An 18,385-nucleotide genomic window follows, 5' to 3' on the forward strand; every position below is an offset into this window, starting at 1 on the left:
TGAAGCGGTTGGTGTTGAGGTGGAGGATGCGCAAATTGGTGGGGAGCGAGAACTCTTTGACTAGGCTTCTGCACCGTGCCTCTAGTCTGATGAAATTGGACATCCGTGGGCGACTGGCCTCGCTCTTTGAAGGAAAGGTTGGATATTTTGAAAGTTTGGTGAAGATGAGGAAGCTCGAGAAGCTCGATCTGATCAACGACGTGTACCCTAAGGCAGCCTTAGAAGGGCAACTGCTCGTCGTCCTTCCTCAACATTACCACTTCCCTTCCACTCTCAAGAGCCTCACGCTATGTGCAAAGAGCGAGTTCCATTAGCAAGAAATCGGTGGTTATCGGTTTTGAAAAGGGGAAGGAACTAATACCGCCGCCGCTGAAATCAGTGGTAATCAGTTTTGGAAATGGGAGTTCCCTTCGCAAGAATTAATACTGTCGTCGCTGCAATTACTGACCGCCAGAGACGTCGGTGAGGAACAACAATGTCAGCGACGACAAGGTGGTGGTGGTGATGGGAATTGGGGGCAATTGTGAGAACGAAAAAAATAGACAGAGTTTATTGTAACTTTGAGCATCGGTAACCCAAGGTGACCTCCAATTGTGTATCCATAATACAATAGTAAATATGGTGGGGTCGAGCCTTAAAATGCGGGCTTCAACTTTTCCCAAACTAGACTATCAAACAGAGAAATAAGGGCTATTAGTGATCAAATATGCTTTTAACCTTATTATCAAATAGACCCTAAATACTCAACCATTTATATTTTAGGACGATGATACCATATTTGGAATTTACAAATATTTTCTTATAAACAGAGTTCCAATTTTTATAATTGATTTCTATATTGTATTTAAAAAATATGTTCTGAAAAAGGAATAAAAATATTAAACAAAAAAAGAAGAAGAAAATTAAAGGAATTGGGGCAAAACTCTTGCGTTTGATGCATAAATGCTTGCGTTTTGTGCACACAAGCGGGCTCCAGCAAATAATCTCTGATTTCATTACATAATCACGTCAATTTAATTAATTGTAACAAAACACCAACTGTTCTAACATTTACATGACGAGTTGTTCTAATGTTTTCTGTTCCTTTTTTTGAAATTTGTCTAAGTTATGTGATTAGTAAATTGATGACGAGAGGAGCCGTAATTACCATACGGTCCAAAACTCCTTTGAATAGCGGAGGGCATCAAAGTAATTTCATGAGGACAACAAGAGAAACTCGTAGCATAACCAACCGTAGAGAATAAGGTTGGTTCACCCAAAACAGTCACCTCACATTTAGTTACCACTCTCATCCAAAATGACTGAAATGCCCCCACACAAACGCTACTCCCCCCGTTTCTTTCCCGCCCTCGCGAGACCATTTGAGTCAATTCACTACCTTCAGAATTCAAGCGCCACAGCCATCTTCCTCGAGAATCAAATTTTTGCAACACACAAAAATCGCAGTTTCTTCTTCTTCTTCGCTCTCATCGATGGCGTCAATTGTTCTAAGAAAACCTAGCAACAAAAGGAAAAACAGGATCAATCCAGAGAAACTCTTCTTGTACGACAATTTCGCGTTCCCAGATTTCGTGAAGAAGGCGCTGTCGGGCGCCTTCAGAGACAACATTCGAGTTTTTCTTCATGATTTCGCGGAGATTCAAGACTACTGCGTCAACGGAATGCCGGTTTGGTGCACTTCGTTGTTCTCCGAGAACGACGTCGTCTGCCCGCTCTACACAGTGGAGGAAACCGTTCAGGACTCTCTCGACCCCTTCTGCAATTACTGTGAATTATCAGGTTTTTTAATTCGTTTTCAGTGTTTCCATTTCGATCTTCACTTTTTCTTGAGAATTATCTTCTCTGTATGCCTCTAATTCACTTTGCTTTTTTCTTATAATTGCATCATTATATCTCTAGTTTACATGATTGACTCAATTTCTTCATCAACAAGTTCTCTTTGATAATTTCTTGCAGTTGAATTTTGTCTCCTATAGCTGGTGGTTAATTTGGTTTGTTTATGCAGGTTGGGGTCACCATTTTGTTTGCAAGCGAAAGTATCATTTTATAATTCCGGCAAAAGATGATTGGAATGAGCCGTTGGACGAAAATTTTGCTGAATTTGAGAGCCTTAAATTGTACGGATTGGTTCACTGCAACGGATTCGGGCATCTCATCTGCATCAACGGTTTGAAATACAATTCAAATTTGTTTTGTGCAGAGGATAGTATGGAATTCTGGGACCGTCTCTGCCTGCTTCTTAGAGCCAGGTTCATTTTTCTTCAACACCCAATCCATGTGTTTTTATCGATCTTTGGATTTAGAGTTAAATCGTTTGCAGGAGCATTTCGGCCGATCATGTTTCGAGGAAGGGTTGGATCGAGCTCAATTTGATCCACGGCATAGCATATGGGAAATCATGGCTAACTAAATGGGGCTACAGATTTAGTGGCGAAATCACAGAGGAGAAACACAACGCAGCTATCCGATCTCTGAGCAGATTAAGTCTCGATCTAATTATCAGTGATTCCAAGAGCAAGAGTAGCAAATCTATTATAGACATGTACAGAAAGTGCAGCACGAATCCCCTCTCCACAATCAGTGATCTACTTAAATTCATGCTGGCTTTCGATTCAAGAGTCGACATGGATGGTAATGGCGCGAGCAAGCTTGGTTCAAAAACAGGGGAAACGACACCAATGGGGTTCGAGAAACTGGTGGATTCTATGAGAAAGAGCTGCAGGTGGCCGGCAAGAAGGCTTGAGCACGTACTCCTCGTGATCGTTGATCTGTTGAAGGAACACAAGAGTGAGAATCCCGGGGGCGAATGTGGCATGTCGCGTCAAGAACTGAGAGACGGGGCGAGGAGGTGGATTGGGGACACTGGCTTGATCGATTTCGTGCTCAAGTCGATCAACTGTTTGACGGTGGAGAATCTGATCATCCGTCGTGCCACGAATCCCTTATCCAGATTGGCCGAGTTCAGCATTCAAGAATGCTCGCGGAGCTATAATTTATCTCGAGATGTGTGGACTGTTTGTGAGAATGTGGTGGCGATGTGGCCGGAAACTAAGCTTATTCTTGATTGTGATCACTTTGTCAAAGACTGGCCTATTCCTATTGGGGGCAGGGGGATGGTGCTGGTGTGCAAGGTGTTGCCGGGCTTTGATGAGCTGGAGGGGCCGTTGGGGCGGCGCCTGTCGCCTGGGGTGGTCGTGGTGGTGGAGCCGTGGAAGACGGTAGCGGATCTTGAGATGGTGGCGCAGGGAGCCTTGAGGGATACTTACTGTGTGATGGATGAGTTTGAGGTGAGCCAGATTGGGGGATTGAGGAAGGTTGAAGATGACAAGGTGATTAGCAGCACGTTCGAGCTCGGTGCAGTGGTTTGGGTCAGGGGCCGTTGCTTCGACATGGCCACGCGCCTTAGGTATGAAGACGGTGGCCGGAAAATGAACGGCTGAAGGGAGGAGGAGGTGGGTACCACGGTATGTTTAGACTGGAATTTGTTCAAGTTATGGGATGTGAGTCTGTAGATATGTAGGCAAAATTTTGTAGGTAAAATATGCAGAGTGTGGCCTGATGTGTGTTAGGATGGATCCAAAGGCAACTAGGCAATGTGTGTTTGTTGTCATTCTATGTTTCTATAAAGTCTTCATATAATATCATATTTCATTTTTGACATGCATATGAAATTAAATGTAACTAGTGAACCTCTCTTTATAATATAATGTGTGGATTTTGTTTTCTCTTAAGATGCTTACACAAATCATGATTGGCTCACAAAATATTTAAAAGATTAGGCCATAAAGATTGGGCCCGGTTAACAATTTAGCCCAGCTAGATAGTAAATTGGCTTGACACCCTCACTATTTTACTTTTATTTCAAACAAATTTGGGTGCGGATTTTCGCATCCCCTAATTACGTATATTTAATTTTTAGTTAGGGTTAATTAAAGTTAATTAGGTCTAAGTACTTTATAATTATGATTATGATTTTTTAACCATCATTAAATTTTACTAAGTTATAATTAGATTTAGTAATTCATTTAACGAAATTTAATTAAATATTAATTAAAATAAAAGATTATATGTGCATAATGGTGCGGGGTTTGGAGTGCCAATATGATTGACGCATATTGGATGAACTCATATTTATGTGCAATAGCATGCAAAACATACAAACGGGTAAACTATATTTTAAAAATTAAGGTGATAGACTCCTAAACTATACCTTATATATGATTCAAACGTGAAATTTTCGGGCTCATGAATATTCATTATTTTTCTTAGTATTTTGATTTCTATCTTCTTCTTCTTCTTTTTTCTTCTTTCTTATTAAGTAGTTTGGTCTGTGTAAAATAAATTTCATATTTTTGGCAAATAAACTTTATAATAGATCGCATTTAATAATAAAATATTATTGACGATTTATTATTATTATTATTATAAAATTATGAGGCGTTTTTATGCTTCATCTTAAGTTTAATTTGTTACGCAGTCGGTAATAACAAACTGGCATAATCATTACAGATAATATATAAAATTCAATGAGTTCATTGTGTATTGGCCATAGTAATAATATTGCCAATGCACACATAACATAAAATGTTCGCCTAATTAAACAGCAAATATATACTATTATTTTAAACGATGTAACACTATAATTCTATTATATGAATAAAGTCAGTCATCGTAACTGTGCATAATTGTGGAAAAATGATTACTTGAAAGATCCACTTTGCTGGAATTTATAATCATTAGCCTGCTTTCTGTTTCAATTAATTAATATTAAGCCTCGCTTTATCAACTGCTCTGCTAAGTAATAACCCTACCAGCACCGATATAATTTCATTTCTATATATATACATATTTTGTGTTGCTAAAAGTAAACTTATGTGGTTCTTAGTTCTTCACTTTTTCTTCACATACTTAATGATGTAAGGATAAACTGAAACAATTCAATAATTTCCTTAAATATCGATCTATACTTATAATCTAAAGTAAAATATTTCACAGTAATCGATAATTATTAGGTTTCCACCTCAATTGATAATTATTAGGTTAGGAAGAAGGGAATTAGTTTATGATGCTGGTCAAAGATTGATTTTACTCTTGTATGATGTAGGAGTTTAATTATTAGGGATAGAGAATTATTCCATAATGCTATAATTACGTTTTATGATGTAGCCAAAGTTAAATAATCAACAGTTCAAAGATAAATGAATCCATATATTTGGATTACTATTCAAACTACAATTTCTAAACAAATTCTTGTGTCAGACCAAGTATATACATAAGACGAGGGTCAGGGCTGCAGCACGGGTCTGGGCGAGTCTAGCATATAAAAAAAATCATTGTTTTCTTCTTCAAACCCTAACCCTAGCCGCACTACAACTTCCTTCTTTTTCTCTTCTCCCGCCTACCAAATAAGTATGAAGTGAAATTGGCATGGTTTGTTACAATGAGGGATGAGTGGGACCATCTCCACGAGGTCGTTGAAGAGGATCGGATCGACGCTTCTGGTGGCAGAGGCGACGGCGGAGAGAAATGAGAGCGTGCGGCTGAGGTCGTCGCCGAAGAGCCAGAACTTCAGGGTCCAACCCGAAACAACTGGTGTCTTGCAAATCCAACAAATGCTGCTTGGATTCGTACATCATCTCCGGTGGACTTGGCTAGGCAGCTCCAAAAATGAGCGCACACCACCACAAAATTCGAAGTGCGGCCTATGGCGAGGCTCTTGAGCTTCCCGATTTGGGTTCGATCAAATTTCTAAGCAAATTCTTCCCCGAATGTCCAAGCAAATTATTCCCCGATTCCCATTATGCAAACCCTGATTTACCAAAAACTCATTTCCTATTTTCCCGCCCGCATCCCAGCCGCAAATTTCTTCTTTTCACGGATTCGTAAGAACAATGATTTTATGAGGATTTTCTCCAAAATTGGTTTCAAGAAGCTGACTACATGCTCTGCCACATCTCTTGAACCCCTGAGTTACGGTGGCTGGGACGATTTTCAACTCACCTCCAACTCAGTCGACTCGGGTTTGGTAAATCAGTTCCGTAATCTCCTTAGTTCATCTGGAATTGGTGATAAGAAGTATATATATTTGTGTATATGTTTGGATTTATTTTTGCACTAACAATTTCTAGAATATAATACTTTGCAGCTCCATAGAAGAGCAATGGTTAAATATTTTATCTATGCAAAATAGCAAGATGTGATAATTCCTTTGGAGTTGATTTTAACTTGAGACAAATGTCTAAAGATATAAAAATATGGTGATTAAGCGAGTACAACAGTCTACGCAGAGTTGTTAGGGAAAACCCATTATTTCTGAAGTTGATTCAGGATTGTCTTTGTTTTGAACATTTGATTTATTCGTCAAGTACTAAATTGTTCAAAGTTTTATTTCACCTATTCGTTTCATGTATTAAACTTACTCATAGTTATCTTTCCTTTCGTTTGTGTTGGGGTCCCGGAGGGTTGACTGACAAGTGTATGGAGGGGGGAATACACCTGTAGGCAAATTTTCGCAAAACAAAACAAACTTAACTAGATTTCGATTGGAAATAGGTTGTAGACTGATACTGAAAAGTCTTCAGTAATTTGACATCAGTGGAGCACTGGGTGTAGGAACCATATTTTGACATATGATTCACGTGCCCGTGATCCATTTCGGATATCAAACGAATACATACAAAAACCATGAGCCTATAGCAAGAGGATAGAATCTTACTTGCAAATCTGGAAATGATCGACTCCAGTGTTGATCTTCCAACTTGTTCCCACGGCAAGACTTGACGTTGGGTGGCAACGATCTTCAAATCTTATCCTTTTTCCTAGGGAAACGCGCCGCCTCACTTTTCTATGCTCTCACAGATTTCTCTCTATTTTATCTCACGTAATGTCACACGTGATTAGAATTAGGGCTGTACCTATTATTTATACTGGGCATTAAAACCCTAAATAATAAGCCCATCATCTAATTAAACTAAAACAAAGCCCAAAGGCTTAAGTGAGAAATAGATGGACGGACGCCCCATATGGAGTTAAGCCTTTATTGGGCCAAGCGGGGATCTACTAGCTTGAATAAAGTTTGGCCTCCCAATGCTCGATTTTCTTATTCAGCCCAGAATAAAATCGAGACACAAGTATTAATTTATTCCACTAGAAAATTAATACTGAATTACCTCTTTATTCTTTAGGTGAGTCGGGGCTAGTATTAGACTTAATTAATCCCCGTGTTTAAGATATCCAATATCCATTAATTAATTAATTCCTCTGACGATCAATTAATTAATTAATTAGTCGTTTAATTATAAATGACATCTCGAGTGCTACCACTTAAACTTATTATCGTATCGAAACTAATTCGACCTGCAGGGTTTAATACGATAAACTTATTAAGTTCCTCGAGAGGATATTATCATCCTGTTATTAGTAGGACACGGATCCTCATTGCAATATAATCGCATGTCAAATAATAATTGCTATCACCCAAAGTATCGAGTATATTGAGCTTCAAGAGAACTCTCACCCATGATAAATCAAAGCAATAGTCAATATATTATTTACACCGATTAATCCAACTAAGGTTAAGATTATTTAAGTCGTCGAGATCTTGATTCTTAATTAGTCAGAATATAAGAATTCATCTCACTGTGATCCTGTTCAATACACGAAGGTGCTAGCATAAATAAATAGCCAAGACAAACTATTTATCCATTTATGCTACAATCTAAACCAGCAACTGGTCCATAGTTGCCTCGATTGTGAACTCAATTTATATCTCAACTTTTTCCAATTATATGATCTTCTGTGATCTACAACACACCATATAATCTATAGTATGAGATAAATTGGACTATAATAGGATTATGCAATAACAATATTTCAGATAGAAGAATCACAGTGAACTAAGGAATCAATGTATACAAGCATAAAGTCTTGCTTTCAGTATACAACCCTTCACTGGGCTTAACTGATATCCACGTAAGGCTTCAGTGTATAGTTTGTAAAACAGAGTAAAGTTATTAATCTCTCTGACTATCAGTTGAGTCGTAAGTAAGATTAACAACTCAGCAACGAAATTTAAACTTAATGTGAATAGCCTTTAGAAAAGGTTTGTCACTTGTAAAATCCTTAGTTGCACTTTTCAGTTATTCCAGTTCAGTTGAAAACAGTTTAAGCACATATAAAGGAAGAACTGAAAGCAGATAAAGAACACAAGGATTTTTACGTGGTTCGGAAACAACTTCATACTCCACGGCCAGATGATTAGTTTGACAAACACTTTGGGCTAATGCTTCAAGGTGCACAGCAAACCCACCAACCCATTTCTGAATTGGATTTTCTCTAACACTTAGCACGCCCTGACACTCTCGTGTCCAATCAGCGTCTTGCTAAGGTCTTTGGAGACAGATGCCTTGGTCTGAACTCCCTCTTGGCTTATTGGGTGCCAAGGTGACCGAACTGTTTAGTTTACTGGTACTAAACAACAACCACTTGGCTTACCTGGTGCCAAGGAACCGATCTGTTTATTTTCTTGGTACTAAGCAACCACTGAGTTCGATCTTAGTCTTGAACTCTATTACAATCACTCTTATCTCAATAAAGAAAATGTTATGTAAATAACCAACTAGGATTACTAAGAACATACTCTCAAGTAATCATCAACTAGGTTAAAGATATATCTATTGATTGCCTAGAGATTCTAAGAGAGTTCTTGTAATCAGTTATTCTGAACATATAATCTATTGATTGTCATGACTCGTAGATTCTTCAATTGCTTCTGATGTAGTTTCCTTCAGTTGGGAGTTCTCAGTTGAGTCTGCATCTCTAGTGTGTTCTGGACTTGTGCATAGCTTTCAGTCGAACAAGTCTTCATTTGAGTTGACATCTTCAGCCATCATTGCATTTGATGTCCAGTCTAGCTATTCAAGGGATTAAAACATTTAAGAACATAAGAACAACCTCTAGCTAGAGTGTGCATTTCAATGATTTTAGTATCATCAAAACATAAGGGTTGGATATATCTTTCACTTTCCAACAGTTTGTTTTATACTTGAACATTTGTTAAAATCTATAAGAAGTTTAGAACGGTTATTAAGAACCTAAGAGAGCCTGAGAGAATGTAGATAGACTTGTGAAGGCGCAAATGAGCTTATGAGTGCATAATTGAGCCTGTAAAAGTGTGATGGAACATTGAAGGCATAAATAAACCTGCAAAGGTGTAAGCGAGCCTGTGAAGGCGTAGTCAAGCAAACCTATAAAGGGGGTAATAAAGTTGTTAGGGTCGGAGGGTCTCGAATAGGTGTATGGAGGGGGGGGGGGGGGAATACACCTATGGACTATTTTTCTCCTCTAAAACAGAGAGATCTCAAGATGGAGATCAAAACGAAACTTTACACGCAAACTATGAAACCTGTTAACTGAAAAGAGTTTTGACCAAACAGGGTGGACGACTGATACTGAAAACTCTTCAGTAAGGAGTTATCAGTTAAGTTACTGGAACTTAACTGATGCACGTAAGGGCTTCAGTCGAGTTTGCTAAAACAGAGATGATAACACTCTTCCTGACTATCAGAGGATAGATCAGTCAGACTGATATCATACGCAGTGGAAATAACTTTGTTTCGTAATAGCCTCGGTTGAGCACGTTGTTAGTCTTAGGTTTCTCTTTGCAGTTATTCAGTATTCAGTTTATCAAATGAAACAACACATATAAGAAAGTAAAACTGAAAGATGTAAATAACACAGAGATTTTTACGTAGTTCGGAAAACACTTCCTACATCCACGGTCGGTTGATCAGACCAACAATCCACTCCGCAAGTGCTTAACTGGTGCACTGCAAACCGAACCGTGTGCTTGTCGGGTGCACACAATCGTACCACTGAAGATTCCACTCTTCAGTACCCACACTTCACTCTTAGCACAACCCGTGCTAAGATCTCTCAGAGTCAGAGTACCTTCCTGAACTCCGAATCACTCAAACGCTCTACTCTTTCTTTCGAAATGAGGTTTGAACACTTGCCAACTATACTTCAAAGAACAAGTTCTTTGGAGCAAGTTTGACCTAGGCTTCTGGGTAAACAGAGGTTTGCCTAAGGTCTAAGAGAATGTGTGTAATCAGCAGTGACTGATTTTTGGATTTGGAATTCGCTTCTTCGATTCAAGCTTTGGGGAGGTTAAGCTTTTGGCTGAGAAACTATTTTGGCAGAGTTTCACCTTATGTTGTTGAATCGGTGAAGATTGAAGTGATCCTCGAACGCTATTTATAGGAGAGGTCTTGAATAGATCCGTTGGCGGAGAACGTCTTCAAGATTTCTTCCGTTGGAGAGCATTTCGAATTTGGGCTGAGGCTTCAATCTTCGAGGTTCCTTGTTTGGTGGGAACGACTATCTTGAAGAGCAGGAGATGTGACGTATCTGATAAAGTAGCCACTAAATAGGAATGACCTCTGCAGAGAGGGATTATCCTGAGATCTCTGCATTTAATGCGGCTGTCTTTTTTTGGATTACGTGGCTTCCTTTGAACGTTGGAAGTTCAGTCCTAGGAAGAATGTTTAACTGATACTTGACTTTAGTATCAGTCCGCTGAGTCCACGCGGCACGCATTAAGTAATCAGTTCCGAACTGATTCTTCAACTGACACTTCGGTTGGTATCTTCAGTCTTCAGTCTTCAATCCTTCGTCCTTCAGTCTTCAGTCTTCAGAACCGCAAGCTAAACTAGAAACGAACTCTAACACTTGAGTTCAAACAGTTCTAGTCTATTACAATTAAGACCTATGGATTTTGGTATCATCAAAAAAAGGATTAGGATATTACACAAGGTTCCCAACAAAAGCTTTTGCAAGCGTACTTTGAGCTTATGAAAGCGTAATCAGTCCTGTGCAAATGTAGGCAGACTTGTTGCAAGTGTAAATATGCATAAGAGATATAGGCAGACCTGTGAAGGGCATAAACGTGTTTCAAAGATATTAACGGGGTTGTTAAAGGTATAAATATATTCTTATAAATGTGTTATTGAGTCTTTGGAAAATGTGATTGAGTTTTGAAATCACTGGTGAATCTATAAAGGTTTAGATAAACATGCCAAGGCAAAATCTAGCCTGTAAAGATTTAGGTAAGCCTGTGAAGGCATAAGCAAACCCGTAAAGGTTTTAACCGAGCCAATGAAGGTGAAATCAAACATATTAAGGTCTTGATAAGCCAATGAAGACGAAAGAAAACCTGTTAAAGTTTAGATGAGGTTGTGGTCTGAGCAGACCTGTTGAATGAGTAAGTGTTCTCCTAAATTGCTAAAAACCAGTCCACCTTTTCGCAAATCATAAGCATGCATATTTGAGGTTTCAAATGTAGTTAGGAAACATAAACAGTCTTATCGAGAGCATAGTATTAAGGTTTGATCAGATTTACACGGGTGTAAACAGTCTTGTGAAAGCATAGACAACCCTGTAAGGTTGAGCTTGTGCAAGCATAATTGGGACTATAGGAAATTCATTTGCAGCTTTGGCAAACTTTTTAGAGTTGCAAGAAACCTTTTAGAGGGATTCGTAGTGGTATCTATTAGCATTTTTCCTGTACTGTTGACAGACTGACGATGGAGTTTTATGAGACTTTTTTGACATGAAAGTTTTATGATGATTTTCTTTATGGTGAAAGTGTTTGGTTTTTTCCTTTGGTATTCTTTTCATTTGCTTAAAGCTTTTCGAGGAGAAAATGGTGTAGACCGCTTGTTTTACAAACTTGTTTTGATATAACAATAAATTTTCTAAGAGCATAATGCTATTTCGGAAATATAATTGGGTTTATGTGAGGGAAACAGTTTTGCAAGAGTGCAGGCACCGCTGTTGAGATATGATTAGACTTATGTGAGTGTAATTTATTGAAAAACATGATGATGAAATATGTATACAAGAACAATCTTGTGCTAGTATAGACAGTCTTGTAGGGATGTGATCGAGCCTGCGCAGGTGCCATTTTTGATTTCTCAAGATGTAAAGGTATTTTGATATGATCATTGTTGATAGATCGATCGAACACGCGCGGAAGACTTATGAACACGAACTATGGAAGAATGGAATCCCAAAACCTCTAAATCTAACCCATGGAATGATTTAGGAGAACGAATCCCTAAACCCCAATGTGATGTTGACGCAGCAACTCGGGGACGATGAATGACACCCGACGAGGGTTGGTTGAACTCGCGGTTACGTCGATAGTTGAACTCGTTCTTGGAAAAATCAAGAAGAATTCGAAAACTCTCAAGAGATAATAAAAACTCACAAGTTTTGATAAAAGTAAGCTGAAAAATTCGTCCAACACAAAGCCCTATATATAGGCAAAGACTAAACATAATCTAGTAAGGAAACAACTTGACTAACAAGCAAATAAACCTTAATTTCAAAAATCACAAGGCTGCCAAACAAGGCCCTTATTTTCGAAATACAAAGCTGAAAACTACGGGCTCAATAAATCCGAAAAATAAATAAAAAAATATAAGGTCTTTAAAACATATAAATTCTTCAAGCTTCGGCCCACTCGCACGTAATAAGTTTAATTAAGCTTAGGCCGACTCCACCATCTCCGATGGGCCTCTTCATCAACTCTTGAGCCCACACTTCTTGGATTAAGCTTATCAAGATCTCCTTGAACTTTTTGGCTTGTGCTCTTGTAACCGGACCAACAGGAACATGCACCGGGTCTTGCACCAACGAACCATGGGCTGCATCATTATTTTTAAGACATGACTTTGCTTTGCAAGATGTAAGACTTTACTTTTAATCATGAATGAAATTTCAAGCTGTAGAGAATATACACAAACTTGTAAGGTTGTAATAAGGCTCGTGCCAACGAAGTCAGAGCTGTATGAAACTCATTTGAGTTTTTGGGAGTCGGAGAAGGCTCATTTGAGTTGTTGAACCTCATTCGAGTTTTAACGGTGCTTATTCATTGCACAGTATGATTTTGCAGAGTACGATTGAGAAGCATGTATACAAAAACTATTTTAAGCCAGTATACCCAACCTTGCAAAGAAGTGGTTAGACTCGATCATGGATAGTGTTTTTCTTTTGTAAGTCATGGAAGTATTTTAGGGTAAGATTTTGTTTCGTGTAGTAAATACTTGAAAATTTATAGAGAAATTCGAATTACACATATGAAAAATTTTAGAATTTTATTGACATCCAAACTCAATTTATAGAATTAAAATCGTGAGTTCAGAACAGGGGCGATTATGACAGCTTTGCGCAGTGAATTTGTAAAATTTACTAAATATATCAAAATGCCTTCAATTGATCTAAAAATTTACAGAAGTGTACCTGACACGGTATATATGAACATAATAAAATTTCATAGTCATCAGACTCCAGATATTGAATGAAGGTACAGTTTTGTAGTTAGTCATGGATTTAGCAAAATTTGTTTCAATCATCCAATTTAAAAAATATTTTATAGACAAATATCACATAAATTATATACTAAGATGTTAATGGTTCTTGGACATGAGCCACATATATTTAACGAGAAAAATAAATATTGAGGAATAAAAAATACTCTTTTTGTTTTCCTATTCGTCTGACTTTCTTCACGAATCTGCATCTTTCGTATAATGCTTGCTTTAGTATTACTTATTTTACCTGTGTTATAGGAATTCTCAAACACAGATTAGTAAAATAGGAAAGCCCCTAAAGGCAGGGATATGAATCAATCAATGGGGGGCAAGAGATCCCTAAATACACAGTTTATTGCAGCGAATTAACCTAATAACAGTTCTCCTGATCATGCATCTGATCTCCATGGCGAATAAATTAAATATTAGCATGTGCTGTCTTAATATAAACTAGAGATGGTAGCACGATCAAAGTCCATTTACTTAAAACAATTCGATTCATTCGAAATTGTTGCAGTAGTTAGTTAAAAATCATTACACCAACATAGGAATGATCTTTTATTTTTTAATAATTTAATCAACCAATTCATGGCCACAACATTGGAAACCATAACCATCATAATCTATGATTGATATAATCATGTAATGCAGATATCATGCACTGGTTGTGTTTAATTACCACCAACTATTTATTGTATATTGATTGAAGCTTCTCGTTTCATTAGTTATTGGAAACTAATAGTATCAAAATAAACAACATGAAATTGCCGTTTTCAGGAGAATTAAGAAAGCAAAATCAATTTGCAAAGATGGAAAAAAAGCTTCCGCCAAAGATTTGCAAAGGTAGTAAGTGACGATAACCGAGAGTCTTACCGGAGAATTTTGGAATTTTAGATTTTTTGTTTTGAAAATTTTTGGATTGAACATCAACGTCTAGCTCGAGTTTCGTCTTTTCACAAACAGCACCAGTTGTTGTGCCAGAAAATATTGCTTATAAAATATTTACATAATAAAAGAACGCAAGAACTTATGTGATTTAATCATAAGTCGATCAAAATATTTCATCATATTTATCCATATCTACGTGTCAATCTCTTTCTTTATTGGGAATTTGATAGTGGTCAAGATAGGGTCGAATGCCGGACATCCACGGACAGTCGATCAAAATATTTCATCATATTTATCCATATCTTCGTGCAATCTCCTTCTTTATTGGGAATTTGATAGTCGTCAATATAGGGTCGAATCCCGGGAAATCAAGGCTGCTATCGAATCCTGTGAAATCTTGGGGGATGCTAACAGCGTTCTTATTGTTGGACCAAGATAAGGTCGAATCCCGGGAAATCAAGGCTGCTGTCGAATCCTGTGAAATCTTGGGGGCTGCTAACAGCGTTCTTATTGTTGGACTGATCTTAATCTTCCGGTCTTCAAGGGATGCGTATTTTTGTCATCATCATAAATATTCACATAAAATATATGAAATTAAAGCTTTTATCGTGATCTTTAATTTGATATGCCTATTAAATATTTTATATTTAGTCGAATTTCACGATTTTAGAAAGTAATAAATTAAAAAAAAAGATGATAAAGAAAAAATATGGTGTGCAAACCTTCAATTTTATTATAATTATAAAATTGCCACTTAATTTTTGAAATTGATGTGAAATTAACTTTAAATTGAAAGTTGTCTTTCTAATATATTATAGATAGATTATAGTCATAAGTTATATATATATATATATATATATATATATATATATATATATATATATATATATAGGGGAGGGCTAGAATAAAAACACTCTTAAGTGTATAAAATATAAATGATTTTCAGCCCTTAGATCATCAAGATCTACTGTTGATTCGTAACCCTGTTGGATGAATTCGTGGTCCTGAGTTCGAATCCCAAAGGTAACAAAATTTTATTTTTCGCAATTCGTAACCATGTTGGATAAAATTCGTACATTAAAAAACGTTTGTATTTTATACACTTAGGGGGATGTATTAGTTGTGGAATTTGATGGATTTCTATGGATTTTAAAAGTCTGGGTGTATTCGTTCAAGACTTTTAAAAGTCTGCAGAAATCTGGGTGTATTCGTTCAAGACTTTTAAAAGTCCATATAAATCTGGGTGTATTCGTTCAAGACTTTTTAAAATCCATATAAATCTAGGTGTATTCGTTATTCCATTGACATAAAATCCGGAATGACTTTCATGGATTTCATCCAAAAAATACACACGACGAAATCTGGCCAAGAACCACGAGAATTGAAATCCATGAAGTTTTAAGCGAGCGCTGAGTTCCAGCGCCCGCGGCCAAGAAGCCAGCGAGCGCTGGAACTCAGCAATCGTTGAGATTGAGTATCCAAATTAGCTATGCTCTTCATATCTTCCTCCATCTCAAAAATCTCCATCACTTCTGTTCTGCTATACCACCGAACACACAAACACACCGTTAAAAAAAATAATGGCTTTTGCTGCCGTGACTTCCCTCAAGCAAACAATACAAATACTTCTATCTTCTTCCAGCATCTCCATCGATTCTTCAAGTCGAGAAACCCTAGATATTGCATACAACCATCTCACATCCTTACAACAAGTTCTCACAAAATCAGACGAACGCCACAGCAGCAGCAGCAGATTGAAGGTTTTGGAAGGAGAAATCAGAGAGGCGTTGGAATGGCTCCATATCAACTGAGTGTAGCTTGAATGCCGATGATACAGTGCAAAATATCAGAGAAGCTTTCTGGAAGCAGAACTTTTTAATTGAACTTTTACCAAATGCTTTTGGAAAGCCAAATCTACTGAGAGAAGTCAGAAGAGATCTTAGAACGAACAGACACTGGCTTCTGACACACTCTAAGGATGATGCATCAAGAAAGGAATCAGAACCAATCATTATTTGTTGCTCAAAGATAGTCTCCAAATGCTTAGACGTCATGCCATTGTTCTCGAACAACAACTTTTCTAGAGAGTCAAGAAGAGAAAAAAGTTGCACCACGTTTTCGTAGTTCCCCTCATCAACAAAACTTCTTGGTAAATGAGTGATAACTGTCAGCATGCAATTTCTCAAAGGTGATGCTAAATTATTAAATCTATCTCTAGCATAATCCAAAAATGATTTGGTACCAGACTGCACAGCTTCACCATCAAAGTTTTCTTCGGATTTGATCTGTTCATTTTTCCACATAGATTCTATGCTGAGAAACACAATCCTCAAGAAAATCAATCATGGACGAAACACATGTCCTCCAGCCACATAGAAGCAGCCATATCATGACACATAAGAGAAAATGAGAAGCAGGCCCAGCACAAAACTAAGCGCTCGCTGGAACTCAGCATTAGAGAAATGAGATGTTGAATGTGTGAACTCTATGTTTGAATGGTTTTCCAGTGGTCGCTGGAACTCAGCGGTCGCTGGGTTTCCAGCGGGTGCTGGGACTCTGCGGGCGCTGGGTCTCTTCTAGCGGGCGCTGGTTTCATAGAATTCAATTCCAAAATTATCCCGTAAAGTCTTCGAAAATCAGTGAAAATCCAACTACGAATTCTTTGAAAGTCGTCTGGAATCTATGTGAATTCCATGGAATTTAAATTCCATGGACTTTTTAAAGTCTGTGGAAATTCACAACGAATACACCCCCCTTTAAGAGTGTTTTTATTCTAGCCCACCCCTATATGTATATATATATATAAATTACTAAGTTTTCCTCTACAATCTACATTAATATGAAAAGAAGTCCCATGTGTAATAAATATGATCTTGATTGTGTTATTCAACTTACTAGTTTTGCTCCCGTGCGATGCACGGTAATAGTTATTTAACTAAATTATTAAAAAGTATAAGTAATTTATACTTTTTAAAGTTGGATGTCTTTTTATATTATACAATTATAATAAAATTATCAATATTTCATAACTTAAAAAATAAGGTGACTTTTATAATTGTATGTGAGTTAAATCAATGACCAATATCTCAATTAACAACATATTTTTATCAACGCTCATTATTAGCTAGTTAAAATATCCATCTTATTTTTATTTTAAGTTTCTACTAAGCAAGAAAGATTTTCTAATTTTTTTATGCATATTAGCAAAAAAGATTTTCTAGAACTTTTATTCTTTGATGCATATTTTACTACTCGGAATTTTTTCAAAATACTTCATTCGTCCCAATTATATAGACTGATTAAATTCTGCAGAAGGAATAAGAAAATTAGTAGAAAAGAAAATTATACAAGTAACTTCCTAATACGCTCATATTTATTATTTGACAATACATTAATACTAGAGTTAATCAAATAATTAAATAGAGATATATTTGTGAATAATATAAAAATGCATTATCTTTTATGAAAATCGACCTATATTTTGGGATATCTGAAAAAGAAAAAAAAGTCTATTTAATTGAGATGGATATAGTATATTATATCAACACGGATTAGGACAATATAGATGAGAAGAAGTTGGATGATTGTTTTGAGCACACTAAAATTTATACTCTTTTTCGTTGTGAATTTATGATTTGTTTTAGATAAATTTGAAACTAAATGGAATAAATTGAATGAGGAAAATGATATAAAATAAGATAAAAGTTTAAGATTTTTTTAAGAAGGTAAATGATTTTATTTTTTTAAAAAAATTCAATGAAGTGAAATTATTTTGAATTGATATTTTCACATTCTTGCTTTCTTTTTAATAGAAATGGATGTTTCATGAAAAAATTGATCATCTTCATAAGTTCAAATTGTAATAACGAATTTGATTCCATTCTAAATTTTTTAATACTACTCACCTCTTAGTTCGTACTTTCTACTGAAAAATTATAAAGTTGGTAACAAATTGATTGAGAGCTGCTACTCTATAATGTCCTCAAATTTTGAAAAGTGAAAATTTAATCTTTTTATGTTTATGTATATGAGTGACAAATTACTTTTAATGAACTACTTTGATTCCATATAATATTGATGATATGAGTTATTTTGTTTAAACAATTATAATTTAGAATATAATT

General features: G+C 36.6%; 1 protein-coding gene across 1 annotated transcript; it reads left to right on the forward strand.

Moving 5' to 3' along the window:
* The first annotated feature begins 1,371 nt into the window (after positions 1 to 1,371).
* LOC130996155 (PHD finger protein MALE MEIOCYTE DEATH 1-like) lies at positions 1,372 to 3,725 on the forward strand. The gene is made up of 3 exons (XM_057921663.1): positions 1,372 to 1,779; positions 2,006 to 2,249; positions 2,321 to 3,725. The coding sequence occupies exons 1-3, from the start codon at positions 1,473 to 1,475 to the stop codon at positions 3,438 to 3,440; spliced, it is 1,671 nt and encodes a 556-aa protein (XP_057777646.1). The 5' UTR covers positions 1,372 to 1,472; the 3' UTR covers positions 3,441 to 3,725.
* The last annotated feature ends 14,660 nt before the right edge of the window (positions 3,726 to 18,385 follow it).

The sequence above is a fragment of the Salvia miltiorrhiza genome, chromosome 7, assembly GCF_028751815.1.
Source record: "Salvia miltiorrhiza cultivar Shanhuang (shh) chromosome 7, IMPLAD_Smil_shh, whole genome shotgun sequence".
Lineage (NCBI taxonomy): Eukaryota > Viridiplantae > Streptophyta > Magnoliopsida > Lamiales > Lamiaceae > Salvia > Salvia miltiorrhiza.